The following is a 17,918-nucleotide window of genomic DNA, read 5'->3' on the forward strand; positions in this document are numbered from 1 at the left end:
GATAAAAGAGCAGATTTGCTGATGGAGCCACTTGATCGGGTGCAAAGTGGCACCCGGCAATGCTCATTTGAGCCACTCACCGTTCATATATGTTGTTTTTTTTTTCCTGGCAGCTAAAGTGCTCCTATTTTTACCTTCATCCATCCTCCCGTAATTGAAAACAGAGCACTGGCAAAAAGTCCAGGGGGTAACACCATCTCTCACCCACTGTGTCTCCTACAAGAAAATCGATGAGTATTACAAATTGAAATGTATCGTATCGTAGCCAGTTGTATTGATATGCGTATCAGTGATGAGATGTTGTGACGCATGAGCTGCACATCCTTGAAAAATGGATGGCTGGCCACTGCAATTTCATACAATTCGACCCTCTTTACCAGCAACCGCCTGTGGTAGTTTGGTTGAACACACGGACGACCTGACCCTGGTTATTTACGTCCCGACCATGACTGTCATCTAAGTGCATGATTTTGCTCCGAACCCAAATTGCGGGTACTAAATTGCATGTCCAATCATTCTAACAGATTGCAGATGTTGTCGTAGACATGTAAAAGTGATTGAGGCCGATATTTTAGATAAACAGGCTTTTGCGCTTTATGTGGCTCTGATGGTTTTCCCGAGGGAGAAGTTGTGAGAGCTCAAAATGAAAATGAAAGTGATGGAATTGCAAGTGTTACTGGAGGAGCCAAACAAACGTATTACTGCGTCCGGGAGGAGAAATCCGACACGCAGATCATTTTGTGGGAGTCAGCAAGTGCGCAAAAGGCATCTTTTCTTTGATTTAACTCTCCTGAGTATGTGGCAATGGGCTGGCTGTGTCTGCCTATCCTTTGGAACTAGCGTTCAAAACTTAGGATGGGGCTCCTTCTTGTGCCCAGCTGCAAGTATCCCCGATACGCTCCAGTACATGCCAGTGTTTTAACAAGCAGCATCAGCCATCGCAATTGATAAATCACCTTGCGCGTGCAAAATGTATCGATTGGCATATTTTCCTCCCTGAGCGTGCATAATGAATTTCATGGCTGTCTCGCGCACTTGGCAGATACGATCCTACGTGCGCCCAGCTCGTATGAGAGTTTTCACGTGTCTTTTCTCAAGCAATCACGTACAAACCAGGTTATGCATTTGCCAACCTTGGACGAACCGAGCCTTGAGTTACCACAACGGTGTCAAACCTCCATCAGGGTGTGCGCCAACTGATATTTTGGGGCTCTTCTCAATAAAAGTATCAGGTATCCTTTTCCACATTTAGCCACACGACACCACATGCTGTCTCAAGATTCTGACCCAGAACCAGAACCAGAAGACATAGCCCCCCAAAAGTGTTGCTGTCGAGCCAATAAATAAATGAATAAATTGGGACCACAGCTGGTTCGTTAAGTGAGATCCATCCAAAAGGGAACATACTGATGTTAGTGATGTGACTGTATCAGACAAATTGAACTGAACTGACATCCAAAGGAGCTTTGACCCAAAAAGATTTTTTTTTGTTTTTGGCCCACAGCTATGACAATCAACTTATTCGGTACATACTTTTCACTCATGTTGTACTGGCCATCATGTTGATCATGTAAAGCTTCTAAAATGTCCTGTTCGAAAACGAGAACGGCGCACATTGGGCACAAAACAGCGTTTTATTATTTTGATGCATTCAAGCATGTTCCTACTGCTCATCTGTTGGGTTGTTCAACTTGATATTTTACTTTCAACGCACTGACTGACAGGATTCATTTCACTTTTCTTGTGCGCTGTATAATCTCAAACAAAGATGGCAGTATACCCTCCATTGGTCGGTTGACAGTCAATCGCAGGGCATCCCTTGAAATAGACAACCATTTGCTGAGCGTGAACTGAAAAGGCACTGCCTGCACTGTTGTCAGGTGTGTAAACCACTAAACCGATGGTGACGATTTAGAAGGAAGAAGGCACATCCAAGCGTAACAATCGTGTGCTGTCTTACAGTTTCTGGGAACACTAAGTTTAAAACGTGTAATATGATGATAATGTGGGAATCGAATGAGATGTCATTTTTCAAATCTGTCACAAGTTTCCAAGTGATACACTGGTGGCCTGTGAAAATCTGACGGGTCAAATTAGTGTCTTCTGAGGAGATCAGGGCCGCAGTTATACAGACGACTTGGTTTACAGATGATTTGGAGGAAATCATAAACATAACAACTGGGTATTTCATAGAAGCAGTTTTAAAATAACTCGTCGTTTTTGTTACAGAAAACAAGGATACCCCAAAAAATAAATAAATAAACACACCAAATGGGGCTTTTGTTGATGGGAAATATGATGTTACAGCATATTTTTTCCTCCGGGCTGGTTGTCAATTTAGAGCTATGAGACCTTGGTCTGAAAGCACGAAGGCCGGAGTATTATTTTGATTGAGTGTAGAAATAATCTGGTTTATGAGCATGGTGGCATTTTTGTGTTAGAAAAATACATGCTCAGCGAGCATTGCCGCAATAATCAATAGTATCATTATTTGAACTCAGCGCAGCCTATAATAATGTCTGTGTTATAGAATATATTGGTAGAACCCATTTGAACAAGTATCGGTATGAACGGCTACCTCTCGGGAAAGACAATAATTCATGGCAATGTGGCTTCAAACTTTTGCGATGTCATCTGTGGAGGTCCACAAGGATCATTACCGGGCCCTTTGTTGCTCAGTATCGTTTTGCTATTTTTTCACTATTTATATGTCAGCTATCTTCACCATCCATCCATCCATCCACCCCCCCCCCCTCGCTTACCCGTCGGGTCGCGAGGTCAGCAGCTTTAGCAGGGAAGCCCAGACTTCGCTCTCCCCAGCCACTTCTTCTAGCTCTTCCCGGGGAATCCCGAGGGATTCCCAGTACAGCTGGATGACATATTCTCTCCAGTGTGTCCTAGGTCGTCCCCGGGGCCTCCTGCTGGTTAGACATGCCCGGAACACCTCACCAGGGAGGCGCTCCTAATCAGATGCCCGAACCACGTCATCTTACTCCCCTCGATATGGAGGAGAAGCGGCTTGACTCTGAGCCCCTCCCAGATGACCGAGCTCCTCACCTTATCTCTAAGGGAGAGCCCTGACACCCTTCGACTGCTTGTAACCGCGATCTCATTCTCTCAGTCACGACACATAGCTCGTGGCCATATTTTGTAAATGTCTTATCACCTCTTCACATTGTTACATAAGGAGTACACAACAATTTGCTGGACAGCTCATTTTGTTTGCGTACCCCTGTATGAAGTTGTTTGGACAGGATCCAGACATATGAATCCTCATTTTCTGAATGTTTTTAGGCATTGAAATTGCTGCGGGAAGCAACGATCGCATGTTTTTCATCGCTTTCTATTTCGTTTCTATTTCGAGGAAGGCAGCAGGTCCGGACAAGATCAGTTCCCGGCTCCTCAGGACCTGCTCTGACCAGCTGTGTAACATTGTCCAGCACATCTTCAACCTGAGCCTGAAGCTGGGCAGAGCTCCACAGCTGTGGAAAACTTCGTGCCTGGTCCCAGTGCCCAAGACCCCCCACCCTAAGGAGCTGAACAGCTACAGACCGGTGGCGCTGACGTCTCACCTGATGAAGACGCTGGAGAGACTCATCCTCGCCCACCTTCGACCGCTGGTGAGCCCGTCACTGGACCCGCTGCAGTTTGCCTATCAGCCTGGCATCGGCGTGGAAGACGCCATTATCTACCTCCTCCACTCAGTGCTGTCACACTTAGAGAAGGCTGGGAGCACTGTGAGAATCATGTTCTTTGATTTCTCCAGTGCCTTCAACACCATCCAGCCCAATTTGCTGGGAGGCAAACTGCAGAACGCCGGAGTGGACCACCATCTCACAGCATGGATCATAGATTACCTCACAAATCGGCCGCAGTACGTGAGATTGCAGAGCTGTGAGTCGGACCAGCTTCTCTGCAGCACTGGAGCGCCGCAGGGGACTGTTCTGGCTCCATTCCTGTTCATCCTCTACACCTCGGACTTCAGACATGACACTCCAAACTGCCACCTTCAGAAGTTCTCCGATGACTCTGCGATTGTTGGCCTCATTACAGAAGGGGATGATCGGGAGTACAGGGGACTGACAAAGGACTTTGTGGACTGGTGCCAGCAGAATCTCCTCCAGATCAACCCGAGGAAAACTAAGGAGTTGGTTGTGGATTTCTGCAGGAAAAAGTCCTCACCAGCACCGATGAACATCCAGGGTATGGACATAGAGAGGGTGACCTCCTACAAGTACCTTGGTGTTCTTCTCAACGACAAACTGGACTGGTCCACAAACACGGACACCCTGATTAGGAAAGGACAGAGCCGACTCTTCCTACTCAGGAAACTGAGGTCTTTTGGGGTTCAGGGGTCACTCCTTAAGACGTTCTATAACTCGGTGGTGGCCTCGGCCATCTATTATGGCATTATCTGCTGGTCAGGCAGCATCTCGGCCCGGGACAGAAAGAGACTGGAGCGACTGGTCAGGAAGGCCAGTTCTGTCCTGGGTTGCTCCCTTGACACTCTGGAGGAGGTGGGCAACAGACGGATGCTAACTAAGCTAAAAGCTATGATGGCCAGTCCCTCCCACCCCCTCCAGCCCGCCCTGACAGCACTTGGTAGCTCCTTCAGCCAGAGACTGTTACACCCGCGCTGCAAGAAGGAGAGATACCGACGCTCGTTCCTACCGACTGCTGTCAGGCTGATGAATAAAAAATAACAATCATAATAATAATAATAATTAAATGATGTGAAGGTAAATTGTAAATAGTACTGTGATTTATCCATTGTGTTCATATTTAATTGAATTTATTTATTTATTTAATTGAAAGATGTTTGTTATTGTTGTTTTTTTTTCTCTTCTTCTTTCTACATACATTCTTGCTGCTGGAGGCTGTAAATTTCCCCATTGTGGGACAAATAAAGGATATCTTATCTTATCTTATCTTATCTTATCTTATCTTATCTTATCTTATCTTATTTGCCCTGACTTCGTGAGTGTCTTTGACTTCAAAAAGTATTCTTGCACTTTTCCAAATAGGTGGTCTGACGCTTCATGTTAAAATCCACAGTTCTATCAACATTTTCTGAAGCAATACCGAATGTCAGGTCAATCATGTGTAGGCTATGAGTCAATGGTGAATTAGTGAAAAAATTCAAACCTCGTCACAAAGACAAGACGCTTCACGACATTATATTACTGCGTTCGAAGACAACAGTATTTATTCTTACAAAGCACTCAATTTAGCACTCAGCTGTAATAATTATGCAACGTGAGACTGGATCAAGCTTGTAACCACCCGACCCGTAATAATTACAATCCTCCAGCATGCCCCCCTCTAGCACAACCACGGCTGAGTTTCGGGAGCGAATTGATTATTGTACAAACAACAAATCTCATATTTGACCATAAGGGCCCGCAGCTGTTCAACAACGAACCGACTGCTTTCACATTCACTGGCTGGCGTTCTGCCTCGCGCACGCGTACGCCACGCATTCGTGCGCGCACACGTACCCGTGTAGGCTGAGCACGCTACTCTGCAAATCCAACACACGCTCAGGCGCGCTCGCATGGAGCACCTGCTCGGGAAAGAGGCTGCGCCCATCTCTGCGCCACAACTGTGTGCCTTTCGCCTTTTTGACACTTTTGAAACGTGCTGAATTTTTATGCGTGTTCTAAAATCATGCTGCAAATCCGAAGAGCCATTCGCAACTTGGGCTTTGAGGACACCTTTTCTCATGTGCGTAGCAAGTTACGCGGCGTCAGTGCGCATTTGGAACAAACTTTGAACGCTTGAATCACCGGAAGACTTTCCTTGATTTTTTTTTTTGTAGAAATATTAGCTTGAGGTGTTCCGCCGATTTTGTGCTGTTTGGATTGGACACGCGACGCAAGGTGGAAGTCGTGATCGGTGCTGAAGGATTTCCCGACTGTGAACCAGCAACGGAGCGGACGCGCGGATGAGATAACATGGGTGAGTAAGTGAGGGCAAGAAAACGTGTACCAAATGTAGTGAGGTGCATTTCATGCTCTTCTCGATAACAACGTGACCCCCTAATCATCTGTGAGCGTGCCCCTGTTCGAACCAAAACATTTTCAGCTTGCGCTCCAAAATGCGTCAGAAAATCAGTAATAAGGGTGCATTCCTAAACCAAACACTTTTTTTTTATTTTTTTGCATCGAGGAGGTGACATATTGTCACATTGTTACGTGTAAAAAACGAGTCAAGCGTCGGGGTGTAATTGCGCAGCGTACGAATGTGGAATTCATCACAAGAGGATGTTAAAAAAATGAGCTTTTTCAAATGGAAAAACAACAGGGAACACTTTACGACAGCATTGCAAGCTGTGGTGGATTTGAGTCATTCCTCTAACTTCTGCTGCACCCCCCCCACCCCCAACCCCCTCAAACAGCTTCTCCAATCTCATCCCACACGCCTCCTCCATTTTACTGCACAGAAGGTACAGCTCAGGAGCCACAAACCCACACTTCCCTCGCCTTCTGCAGCTTTCAATCAATCTTCATTTTACTCTGTGGGGAAAGGTGGTGAAAACGCAGTGCCGAGTTTGGGAAAAAAAATAATTTTTTTTGTGCCCATGCATGCTTTTGCATCTGAATTTCCATGTCTGCTCACACGCACACACACACACACACACACACACACACACACACACACACACACACACACACACACACACACACACACACACACACACACACACACACACACACACACACACACACACACACACACACACACGTGTCAATCCTATGTATTTAAAGAGCTCCAATTGTTTATTGATTAAATCAGTCCCCCTTTGCCATTTCATCTTTCCCGTTCTTTATTTTTTACAAACATACACTCACCCGGCACGAAAACAGGTAAAGATAAAATATGACATGCGCTGTATCAAAGACGACGCAAAAGATGGTGCAAGGTAACGTTCAGTTATATTGAGGTTTTTCATTAGCGAGATACTGTGCTTGTTGTTCGTAGGCAACTGCGCGGCGCTCAAGGCTTTCTGTCATACTTTTATTGAGGCTGAAATGAATATTTGGATCCTCTGATTTAACTACTTGTACACAAGAGCGGCCACGTTTCAATCATGTGAACTATCGCGACCATGATACGATCATTATACACTTGCAAAGTACAATCACAGTCATAAAATGGAAACCGTTTGACACTGTCAATCAAAATGGAGCATTATTAGTTTGTAGAGGCAGAATACATGCTGGCTGAAATAATATTGTTCCACATGTTGTGAATCGACATGACCCAGAACAGCAGGCCATCGACACTGCCCACACATACATGCATAAACACAGGCTGAGTTCTAATAAGCAGCTTAGTGCAGCTTCATAGCACCCGCAATTATGCTTTTTATGAATCAATTATAACAGTTACCCAACAAAATCACAATTGTTTCTATAACTGTAGTCCATCCAGCAATAAGAACACATTTCTGAGTTTTCCAACTGAATTCCTCAACCACAGACACCAGCGTGGTAGTAGTTTTTTGTTTGTTTGTTGGGGTTTTTTTGCATTTGGCCTCGCCACGCTCTGCCCCATTCTTGATGGATGAGAAAATTAAAAAAAGATATATTTTATTTATTCACGTGACACAAAATTGATCTCTATCAATCAATCTCAATCAAACTGTAAATGGGATGTATTCATTGCAAAATGATTCACATAACACAGTAATGTCTGCATCTCTATTCCCAAAGTCCTGATTGATAGCCCTCCGATTGGCTTGCAACCACTTCAGGGTGTCCCCCACATACTGCCCGAAGAGGGCTGGGCTCTAGCATCCCCCGCGACCCTTGTGAGGACAAAGCGGATCGGCAAATGGATGGATGGATGGTCTCAGAATAAATGGATCTGGTACGCTTGGGACACTCGAGCGGGCTTGATGGATTGATCAAGTCTGATGTCAATTCAAGTATCATGCCCTTCAAATGCTCGCAAGTGTGGTAAATACCTGTACTATAGTTGCAAATGACACTCATGACATGAGTGTATTTACCACACTCACGAGGTTCCTGAAAGGAGTGAATGAATATTTTGGGCAGACCTATGGGGCTCGGAGAGGCATATCTGCCTCACAATCAAAAGGCTAGAATATATACACATACTGTAATTGTTTATATATGTAACTGACCCTAATTGTCTCTGTAAAAAGCTGAATCTTTTCAAATCGGTCTTGCATTTGCGCTCAGATTGTTCCAGCGTAGCCAATGTTCTTTCTTCTATGTGTCTCTTGTCAGCCATCTACATCCGCAGTATGTGACGTATCCGTGTTAGTTTATGCACGCCGTCTTGCCTCAAATAGCAGCCAAACTGTTCCAAAAGTACATTCAAGGAGCATTTCTGTTCTATAAAATAAAATGAAATTGACTATAAAAAGACACTTTATCCCATAATAGACATTCTTCCTTGACAAGAGATTGCAATTGGTCCTCGGTGGAGAAGTAATTATTTTGGAAAGATACATATTTGTTTGGAATGGGAAAAAACAACTTTTTATGGAGCATCAATGATTTATAGACAACAGGCACGAGTGTATGAATGGAGAATGTCCAAACACCATTTTGAGGGGAAACCATTATGTTTTTGGTCCATTATGTTCCATTTTGTGTATTTTTTGTCATTTTCAAATTCTCTCAAAAGCCTCAAATATAAAAAGCTTCTCATTTAAGCTGCCTCGAAATAAACAACAGGGAGACACAGATGCTTTATTGTCATCCGAACAGAGCGTATCAGCGGGACTATATGAATAAAAATCACTTTGTGGTCATACTCAGCAGTTTTTAACAAAGCGGTGGAAATGTTCACTCATTTTTTTTTTACCTCATTAGTTATTCCCTCCCCAAATAATAGCTTACTTATCACACTTCAACAAGTGAAACCCTTGCGGTTTTCACTAGTGTAGTTTGCAAATCTAATTAGGACCAAAGCACTTTTTGAATCACTTATTTGGCCATTGTGCATTTCAAGTCCTTACGGGCATTTCATGGAACTTAAAAAAGTCCAGGAAAGAAAAAGTGGATGCATCAAGTCACAACCATGTAAGTAAGAGACATGCAGTATAAATATGCCATTGTGGTGCCGAGGACAATCTTTTCCTGCTCCATATTTGATTTCCTGATGCTTTCGGCTCCTTTTGAAACAGTTCTTACCGCTGAAATTAACTTGAAGTGGACTGAGAGCGCTTCTTCGAGCGATCTCGATGCAATGGCTGGATGCACTGAAAGGCTTGGATTCAAGCGTTCCCACTTCAGCGTGATTCAAACAATCACACTCACGTTCACACGCAGTTAGATCCTGTTTTTCGACAAACCATCCCGTAATTTCCCTTGCGCTGCATTTACGTCACGACACACGAAAGAATGATGAATTCCAAACAATCAATAGGTTCCTTTAACAACCAGTTAATCAACCATTTTAATATTAGACCCATTCCAAGTATGCAGGACTCCAGTTTACGGTACATGACTTCAATCCGAACAAACAAAATGGAATAAAACGGTGGCAATGAAAACATAACCTCCTTGGCACAGGTAATTAAACCACTCAAGGGGCGAACGAAGCACACCAACCAAACACGCAAGAATGAATGGAGGTGAAGCAGCACGTCTCGGAGGAGTAAAATTCAGATACGTGACCTCTTCAAATGATCGTGGCAGCCAGGAGGAAGGAAACAAGCGCCGGCTGTGGAATACCAATGGCTCTCGAGCAGGACGATACGGGCAGAGATTGAAAAGAAAGTTAGAGGACACAGGCACACTTTGGACTGTAGTGGGACATTGAAAAGTTTGTCGACTATCTTCTAATATGGATCCGTCTTTGTAAGAAGCCTGGAAAAGGAAAATCTGATCTCTGCCAGAATTTCTCACTTGAATAACGTTTTTCTTGTGAGTTTTGTAATCGCAGTAATTCTCTTTTGTCCGAAAGGTGCCTGCATGATTGTCCGGTCAGATTGCTCTGACATCAACCCCGATACTGCTTTTAGCCAATCAGGGTACGGCACCCGATGATCAGGATGATCCAGCCATAGGTCGGCTTATATTCACCCTGGATTTAAAAGCATTTAAGGTCATTGTTGACTTGACCTTCGGTGGAAGCCTTTGCGGTGCAGCGTAACTGCTAAATGGCGCTTCACCGTGTTTGCTTTGAAACCTGAGCTCCGCAAATCGACCAGACCTCAACGTATGTGACTACCTCTTAACTTCAATAAACTTATGGAAGAAACATGGACACGATCACAAGCCTTGGTATTGCAAGAAAATGGAAAAATATCAATAAACAAGTGATCATTTGTTTTCTTCTGACTACTGAGCCCGAGCAAAATCGAACTGATGGCGCAGCACCTCTGTGTGCTATTTTGCATCGATGACCTGCCTGTCAAGGTCCGATATTTGTGTTTAAGTCTTTCTGACATATTTTTTCCGGTCCTCTGCTCCGGTGAACGGGCTGAGCCTGCAGCGCGCAACTGCTGTGTGTTATGATTAGTTAGGCCTTGAAGGGTCCGAGAGCTGGGAGCTGTTCACTAGCGGCAGTACTTGGCACCGCGTGTGCATGCGAAGAGCGTTGCAGTCGGCGCTGAGGTTCGAGCTGGTCACCGGAATATTGTTTACTCATTGCTGTTTGCATTTTTGACATCTTTTATTTTTTAAAGTCACACGATTTCATGCCTGATGGTGAGAAACAATCTTTCCGTTTGTCAGAAAAGCTGCAGCTCTGCTGTGATTTTTGTGATGGATGAACAAATCCTCCTCGCTCATCTGTTTCTTTTGTATTGTCGTGCATTTTCTGTGCGGACTCGCAATTTGCAGTTTGAATTGTGATTCGGCATGAATCAGCATAGCCAACAAAAGTCACATTTTAATCTGCTCGCGTCAGAGGAAAGGCTGCAGGCGGTACGCCGAAGAAGTATAACCAAAAGTCAGAGATTCCAACGTGACAGGGAGAAAAACAATCGCACAGCACTAATGAGTCTATGTGCGTGACAAGAGACACTGTGTGCACCAAACAGATACAGTTGTCTCTCCTGGAAACTCGATTTGGATCTTGTTGTGGGAGCAGAATCCTGCACAGTCTGCTTCCAATTTTAATTGCTTGCATTTGAATACATATTGCCAAGCGAATGCATTGCATTCCGTGACACTTCAATTATAAACAATATGTGAAATGCGCTCAGTAATGTCAGACGGGATTGATATTCCTGAGTTCCGATCAGTAGACTGCGATGATTTCAAAGGGCAATACGCACATGGTGAGTGAAAAGAGCCACAGTAAAGTCTGCTGGCTTTCTCGGCCATCGGCTAATAAACTCCACCGCTATATTTGCTGAGCCCAGGTTCTCAACTCATCTTGAAATTGCAGAATATGCCTTCTGATTTCATCTCAGCGTGGAGGGATAACGAAGAGAATACGTTTGCCTTTGTCATGCAACAACATAACAACAACAATCGCAGAATAGCCTACTCGTAGCAGAAGTACCAAAACAGAGTTGACAACTAAATTGAGCCTCAAAGCACAGAAATTGTCTTGCGCTCATCACACTTTGTTGTTGTTTTATAAGCCAGCTATAACGCAGTCGTAACAACAAGTTTATGAACTCAATTTAAAAGAACGCAAAACATATTAAAACCAACAAATACCGTATCCTTTGTTAGTTGGGCTTGTCTTATTTAACTCTCGACATGATAATGTGGACCATACAGGAGATGACACCCTAGAGCGGGGGTGTCAAACTCATTTTTCTCGCGGGCCAGATTTTAATGAGTTATGACCTGAACGATCAAAAGAAGTCAAGAATTACGGTTTAATCATTGTTTTAAGTTACTGTAATGAGGGGTTTGGGAACAGGAAAATGCTTACAGTATCACTCTTATTTATTACAAATTAAGATTTGAAATTTTGGTCGAAATTTGAGCAAGCATTATGACAGTTGTCATATTTGCTTTCGCGGGCCACATAAAATGATATGGCGGGCCAGATCTGACCCCAGGACTTTGACTTTGACACCAGTGCCCTAGATAAACAAATTCAATGAATCAAAAAGAGTACCGGTACTTCAAAAAATAGCTGGACACAACTAATGATAAAAATAATGCATGCATTGCTCTGTGCATTTTTCGTGTGTTTTGGAGAAAATAACTTGCTTGCTCGTTATGCTTTACTGACATTGTTGTCATGTAGGTTTTAAAATGACTGGTGAAGCCCAAAATACAAGATGCCTTTTTTTTCAACAGTTGCAGGTGGAGAAAACCTACCCAAGCACTGCCAGAACACGTTACCTCCACACAGAGAAGCCAGGATTCGAGTTTTAGTCATGATTGTGAGGAATACGTGCTAACCACAATACACTCGTTCGGTCCTGAACCGGATTTCCTCAGCTCAAAAATGTGGTCATTTTCTGCATTATTTTCAGCGGAACTGTTTGAAAGATTCGAAGCTATGTGGGATTTGTGAAATACGATGTTAAATATAAACAATCCCTCAATTCCGGGCCCACATTGTCTTCTTACGGGAGTGGAGAGCAGTTTGTTTAGTTTGTTGTCCACTGTAGTAACCGCTGTCCCTAAAAGGGTTCATTTCCAACTACAATGGTGTTTTGTTTTGTTTTTTTTAAATTTTTTTTAGATTCGATGATAGTTGAGATTATTTTGAATTACGGTTAAAAAGTAAATAATCAATGCAAACCAACAAGTCAGAAATGAGATGGCTCAGTGGCCATATGGCACTGAAAATGACTACGTTAAACGCTGCAATCAACCGTAAACGCTGTAAACCGGCGCTGCATCACTGCACTTGATGTGTTTGAGAAAGCGACATATGTTGAAGCCACTTCATTATGGGGAGGAATTACTATTTGGGTTCTACTGTTCATATTCTGCATCTTCACAATGATCTTAAGGTGGAGGCCTTGGAGAGGTAATCTTTCAAGTCTTGCTTCTTTTCTGACGAAAGAGCCAACGAGCAGCTGAAAGGCAGACCGTCATTTATCTACTTTTATACTTTAGAAGGTCAAGGCACCCATGAGAGCTTGGTTATTACAACATCCCCACTAAGCCTGTCAGCGAAACTGAGCCCACAAAAATTGACCGTTCATCACATCAGTTATATTGACCGATCCAATTTTTTTTCCTTCACACGCAGAACCGTGTTGACCAGTTTGTAGAAAACAGTAAAACAGTGCATTCAATGCACAGCTCCACTTGTTGTAAAATAAGCCTGATGACGAATCAGCTACTTTAAACAACTCCCTGCTCTTGCTTAGTTGATCTGACTTCCAAATTTGATCTGATATCTTCTGAAATGAAGTTTTAGTCGGCGAAAAACAGATTTAATTTTTATATAGTCACGCATGTGTCCAATGGATCGCCATTGCATAAGATGGTCCCCGTGACTTACAATATGTCTCCTACTTTAAGCCCTGGTAGTGCTTCTCATTTTATGTGCCCTAAATCTAAGTGCACGGGGTCAGTTTTGTCATAAATCACAATGCTAAAGTGCCCATCTCAGATTCTGCTTGCCTAAGCTCAGTCACACATCATCCTCTTTCACACTCACAGCTCCTCTCACTGGCAAAATGATCGAATGAATCTTGAGCTTTCTTATAATTCTCAGTTTTGATCCATATAGAAGTATTCATTGAAAACTCATTCTCTCTAGAGTAAAACAACACTACTTTGAGGGGGGGGGGGTTCCCCTCCCTCCAATACCGTCATTAATTAATTTACATTGTGGGATTTATTTTTGTGCCCTACGCAAGTCTTGCGTGAAGTGTGGTCTAACTGTGCGCGGATGTTTTGGCAAACACACGTAACTCAGAGCACAAACGAATGGGCAGTTTGTGCAGTTGTGGACGTGAACACAGCAAATCAACGCTGCACCTCTTTTTCCCTTTTTAAATGCCCTGGGTGAAAGATGTGGTGATCATCCTTGACAATGCTGCAAGCACAATCGGATTCAGAACCGCAAGCAGACCTCCGTCGGCAGATTATGTAAAGTTGGCTATAGGGAGAGCGTGGATCACTGCTGTGAAGCGCCTAATGAATTGATCAAATTCACCAAAATCACATGAGACTATCTGCAGCAACACGTAGACATGGTTGCCGCAGGTTTAAAGTTGAGTCTACTTTAGGCCACCAAATCGTGCAGCGTGTAAAACTAAAAGCCCTCGGAATGCCACAACGCCCCGCAGAGCCATTTGCTAAGTTCCCCAAACACATTAAACGATGCTTACTCCAAGTCGTCATAATTTTGGATACCACACATAGGCTTTGGTTTTATTGTTTTAATGAGCTCTTTCGCTGCAGTTATTTGAACTCTGAAATATGGTCACTATTAAAAGAGCAGCAGTGAAATTTTTCGTTCCTTTTTTGGTTTTGCTGCAAATTGATTTAATCAACATGCACCCTGTATAGCATTCCTTAATGCATAACGGCTCGGTGAAATGAAAACACAAAGAAGAAATGGCTGTTTGCATAATAGAGGGAGTCGATTGCGCTATTTTGCCGGTTTGTAATCCTAAAATGTCCTCTGCAATGAAGCTCAAACTACTGTATAATGTTCCGAAGCTGTTGCATGGTTGAAATATTAATAATAAATAGTGGCTATAGTTTGTTTTCTGGCTATATTTTCATTTGTTTGAAGTGCCTCAAAATTTGACCTGCACGCTGTTGGCCAACCCACTCGGGCACTCTGGCTAATAGCCTTTGCAATGGTGCTTTGAGTGTTGTGCATTCAAATGAAATATCAAGTCGTCACGATGCCAAGCAACACGACAGTTGACTCTTTGGGGACTGGCACAACGTTCTGTACCCTTAGGCTGGAAATTAATTTTTAGGGGATTAGATTGAAAAAAAAAACCCAAATACAACTTGCCATCAGTGCATAACCTTCAGTGACATATGAAAAGATGTGTTTTGAGAGGGTCTGGAAACTATGCTGGGTGGTGCGTTTGCACACTGATTTTTTTATTGGAAATACAGGCCATAAGAGTTGGTCAATCAGCGAGTTACGAGCCGTGCCTTGTTAAGATTTTTGGCTTTGTGCTATGAGCAACTTCAGCCCGGCATCCTGCGTGCCACTTGCACTTTTGAGAACAGATGTAAATTGATCTAGTGGCTCAATTAGGGAATTCTCAAGTCGAGGTGCTGCTTTACCTTCTAGTTCAATGTTAAGACAGCAGGGAAAGAGCATTTCACCCGCAAAATGTAATTAGTACAACATGGATGGAGGGATGCCTGAAATGGCATATTTATGAAACACAAAGATAAAGGAGTCCCAAAATTAATTAAATAAAGCCAAGGCTAACTAGGAATACTGTAGACTGACAAGTAAATCACACCGAATTAATGAATGAACGTCATTCCTCATTTGTTAATTAAAATTGTGCCACCAGAATAAAAAATAAATAATTAAATAAAGAACACCAACAACATGGCAGTACAGAAGTGCAGGCTTACAAATCAATGACGCACACATAATATTTGGGCTGTGCTATATCATACCGGGGCGGCCCGGTGGGTGAGTGATTAGCGCGTCGACCTCACAGTGCAGATGTCGTGGGTTTGATCCCGGCTCCGGCCTTCCTGTGTGGAGTTTGCATGTTCTCCCTGTGCCTACGTGGGTTTTCTCCGGGTAGTCCAGTTTCCTCCCACATTCCAAAAACATGCACGAACACTCTAAATAGGTGTGTGCGTGAGCGCGGATGGTAGTTTGTCTGTGTGTGCCCTGCGATTGGTTGGCAACCGGTTCAGGGTGTTCCCTGCCTACTGCCCAGAGACTGCTGAGATAGGCTGCAGCATGCCCCACGACCCTTGTGAGGATAAAACGGAACAGAAAATGGATGGATATATCATACTCAGCGGACAATGCTCAGCGGACACTCCAAAACATGTGCACACAGTAGCAGAACAGCCCAGGGACATTTTTGAGTCTCTTAAGCGTTAGGATGGGATGACCAATATTCAAGTAAAACTATTTTTCTGCACAAAATTCGTCATGTTTTCCAAAGCATTAACTTTACAATTTCTGTGTAGTTAATTCTAATTAATGATTAAAAGGCGCTCACTTGGTATGAACTCACGATGTCACTGTTATTGGCAAATGGCATTTTAAAACATTATAACATAAAAAAAAAAATATATATATATATATATATATATATATATATATATATATATATATATTCATTCATTCATTCATTCATCTTCCGAGCCACTTGATCCTCACTAGGGTCGCGGGGGTTGCTGGAGCCTATCCTAGCTGTCTTCGGGCAGTCGGCGGGGGACACCCTGAATCGGTTGCCAGCCAATCGCAGGGCACACATAGACGAACAACCATCCACGCTCTCACTCACACCTAGGGACAATTTAGAGTGTTCAATCAGCCTGCCATGCATGTTTTTGGAACGTGGGAGGAAACCGGAGCTATATATATATATATATATATATTTTTAATGTTATAATGTTTATATATATATATATATATATATATATATATATATATATATATATATATATATATATATATATATATATATATATATATATATATATATATATATATATATCGGGCACCAGAGCCATCGAGGCCCAGATATACCACACCAGACAAGACCCAAGGTGTAGGTTGTGCAAAGAGGCACCTGAGACGATCCAACACATAACTGCAGGGTGTAAGATGCTGGCAGGGAAAGCCTACATGGAACGCCATAACCAGGTGGCTGGCATAGTCTACCGAAACATCTGTGCAGAGTATGGACTGGAAACCCCAAGGTCAAAATGGAAAACACCTCCGAAGGTGGTGGAGAATGACAGAGCGAAGATCCTGTGGGACTTCCAGATCCAGACTGACAAGATGGTAATGGCGAACCAACCAGATATCGTGATCATAGATAAAGGGCAGAGGAAAGCCGTTGTAGTGGATGTAGCGGTCCCAAGTGATGGAAACATCAGGAAGAAGGAACATGAGAAACTCGAGAAATACCAAGGGCTCAGAGAGGAGCTGGAGAGAGCCTGGAACGTAAAGGTGACAGTCGTGCCTGTGGTGGTCGGAGCACTCGGGGCAGTGACCCCCAAACTAGATGAGTGGTTGCAACAGATCCCGGGAACAACATCGGACATCTCAGTCCAGAAATGTGCAGTGCTGGGAACAGCAAGGATACTGCGCAGAACCCTCAAGCTTCCTGGCCTCTGGTAGAGGACCCGAGCTGAATGAGGGACGGACACCACCCAAGGGGTGAGATGAGGATTTTTTATATATATATATATATATATATATATATATATATATATATATATATATATATATATATAAAATCACAGTCGTCTCTACTTTTGGAGATGTGCTGACTTCTCGCAATTTTTTTAAAGCACCATGAGAGATGAAATTACAAACATTTCTAAATGGTTCGTTTGTCCCATCGCTATGAACAGATAACAATGTCATATCATGTGATCTGGATATTTTCTACTTCCTCTCTAGATTAGAGAGCGGTAACTTGCATACCCACTCGCTGACAATTACGCGCAAATAAACCGGTGGAAATTACACGCTCGGATATTACAGATGTTTTTAATGCAAGAAGACTCACACTTGTCAAGATGTTCAAGGGTTATTTCGTATAGAAAGCCTCAGATGCCTCCAGCTACAATTGGTCAAGCTTTGCTAAGAAGCAAAAAAAAAAAGGAGATTATCAGATGTTCATGTAGTGGATTAGATTAAATCTCTTGGGTTGCCTGCTAAAACTATCCAGTCTTTTTCCACTTTTTATAGCCTGTTTTTTTTCTTTTCTGTTTTCATGCGCATCTCCACAGAGATGAAGCTTTTGATACTGCCTAACAGCCAGTATGAGGTGTTAAGGTTTTCTAATCCTTGCGTCATGAAAAAACAAAAAAACAAAAAACAAAACA

General features: G+C 43.1%; 1 protein-coding gene across 2 annotated transcripts in view; it reads left to right on the forward strand.

Annotated features, from left to right (window-relative positions):
* Nucleotides 1–5,526: 5,526 nt before the first annotated feature.
* Nucleotides 5,527–17,918, forward strand: part of lrrtm4l1 (leucine rich repeat transmembrane neuronal 4 like 1) — a 38,782-nt gene continuing 26,390 nt past the window's right edge. For both annotated transcript variants that reach the window (XR_007959769.1, XM_052050272.1), the window contains exon 1: nucleotides 5,527–5,958. Coding sequence is in view for 1 of the 2 variants with exons in the window: in XM_052050272.1 (XP_051906232.1) it covers nucleotides 5,955–5,958 (4 nt within the window). In the remaining variant the exon portion in view is untranslated. The remainder of the gene's footprint in view (nucleotides 5,959–17,918) is intronic.

This window comes from Hippocampus zosterae, chromosome 18 (genome assembly GCF_025434085.1).
Source record: "Hippocampus zosterae strain Florida chromosome 18, ASM2543408v3, whole genome shotgun sequence".
In the NCBI taxonomy this organism is placed as follows: Eukaryota; Metazoa; Chordata; class Actinopteri; order Syngnathiformes; family Syngnathidae; genus Hippocampus; species Hippocampus zosterae.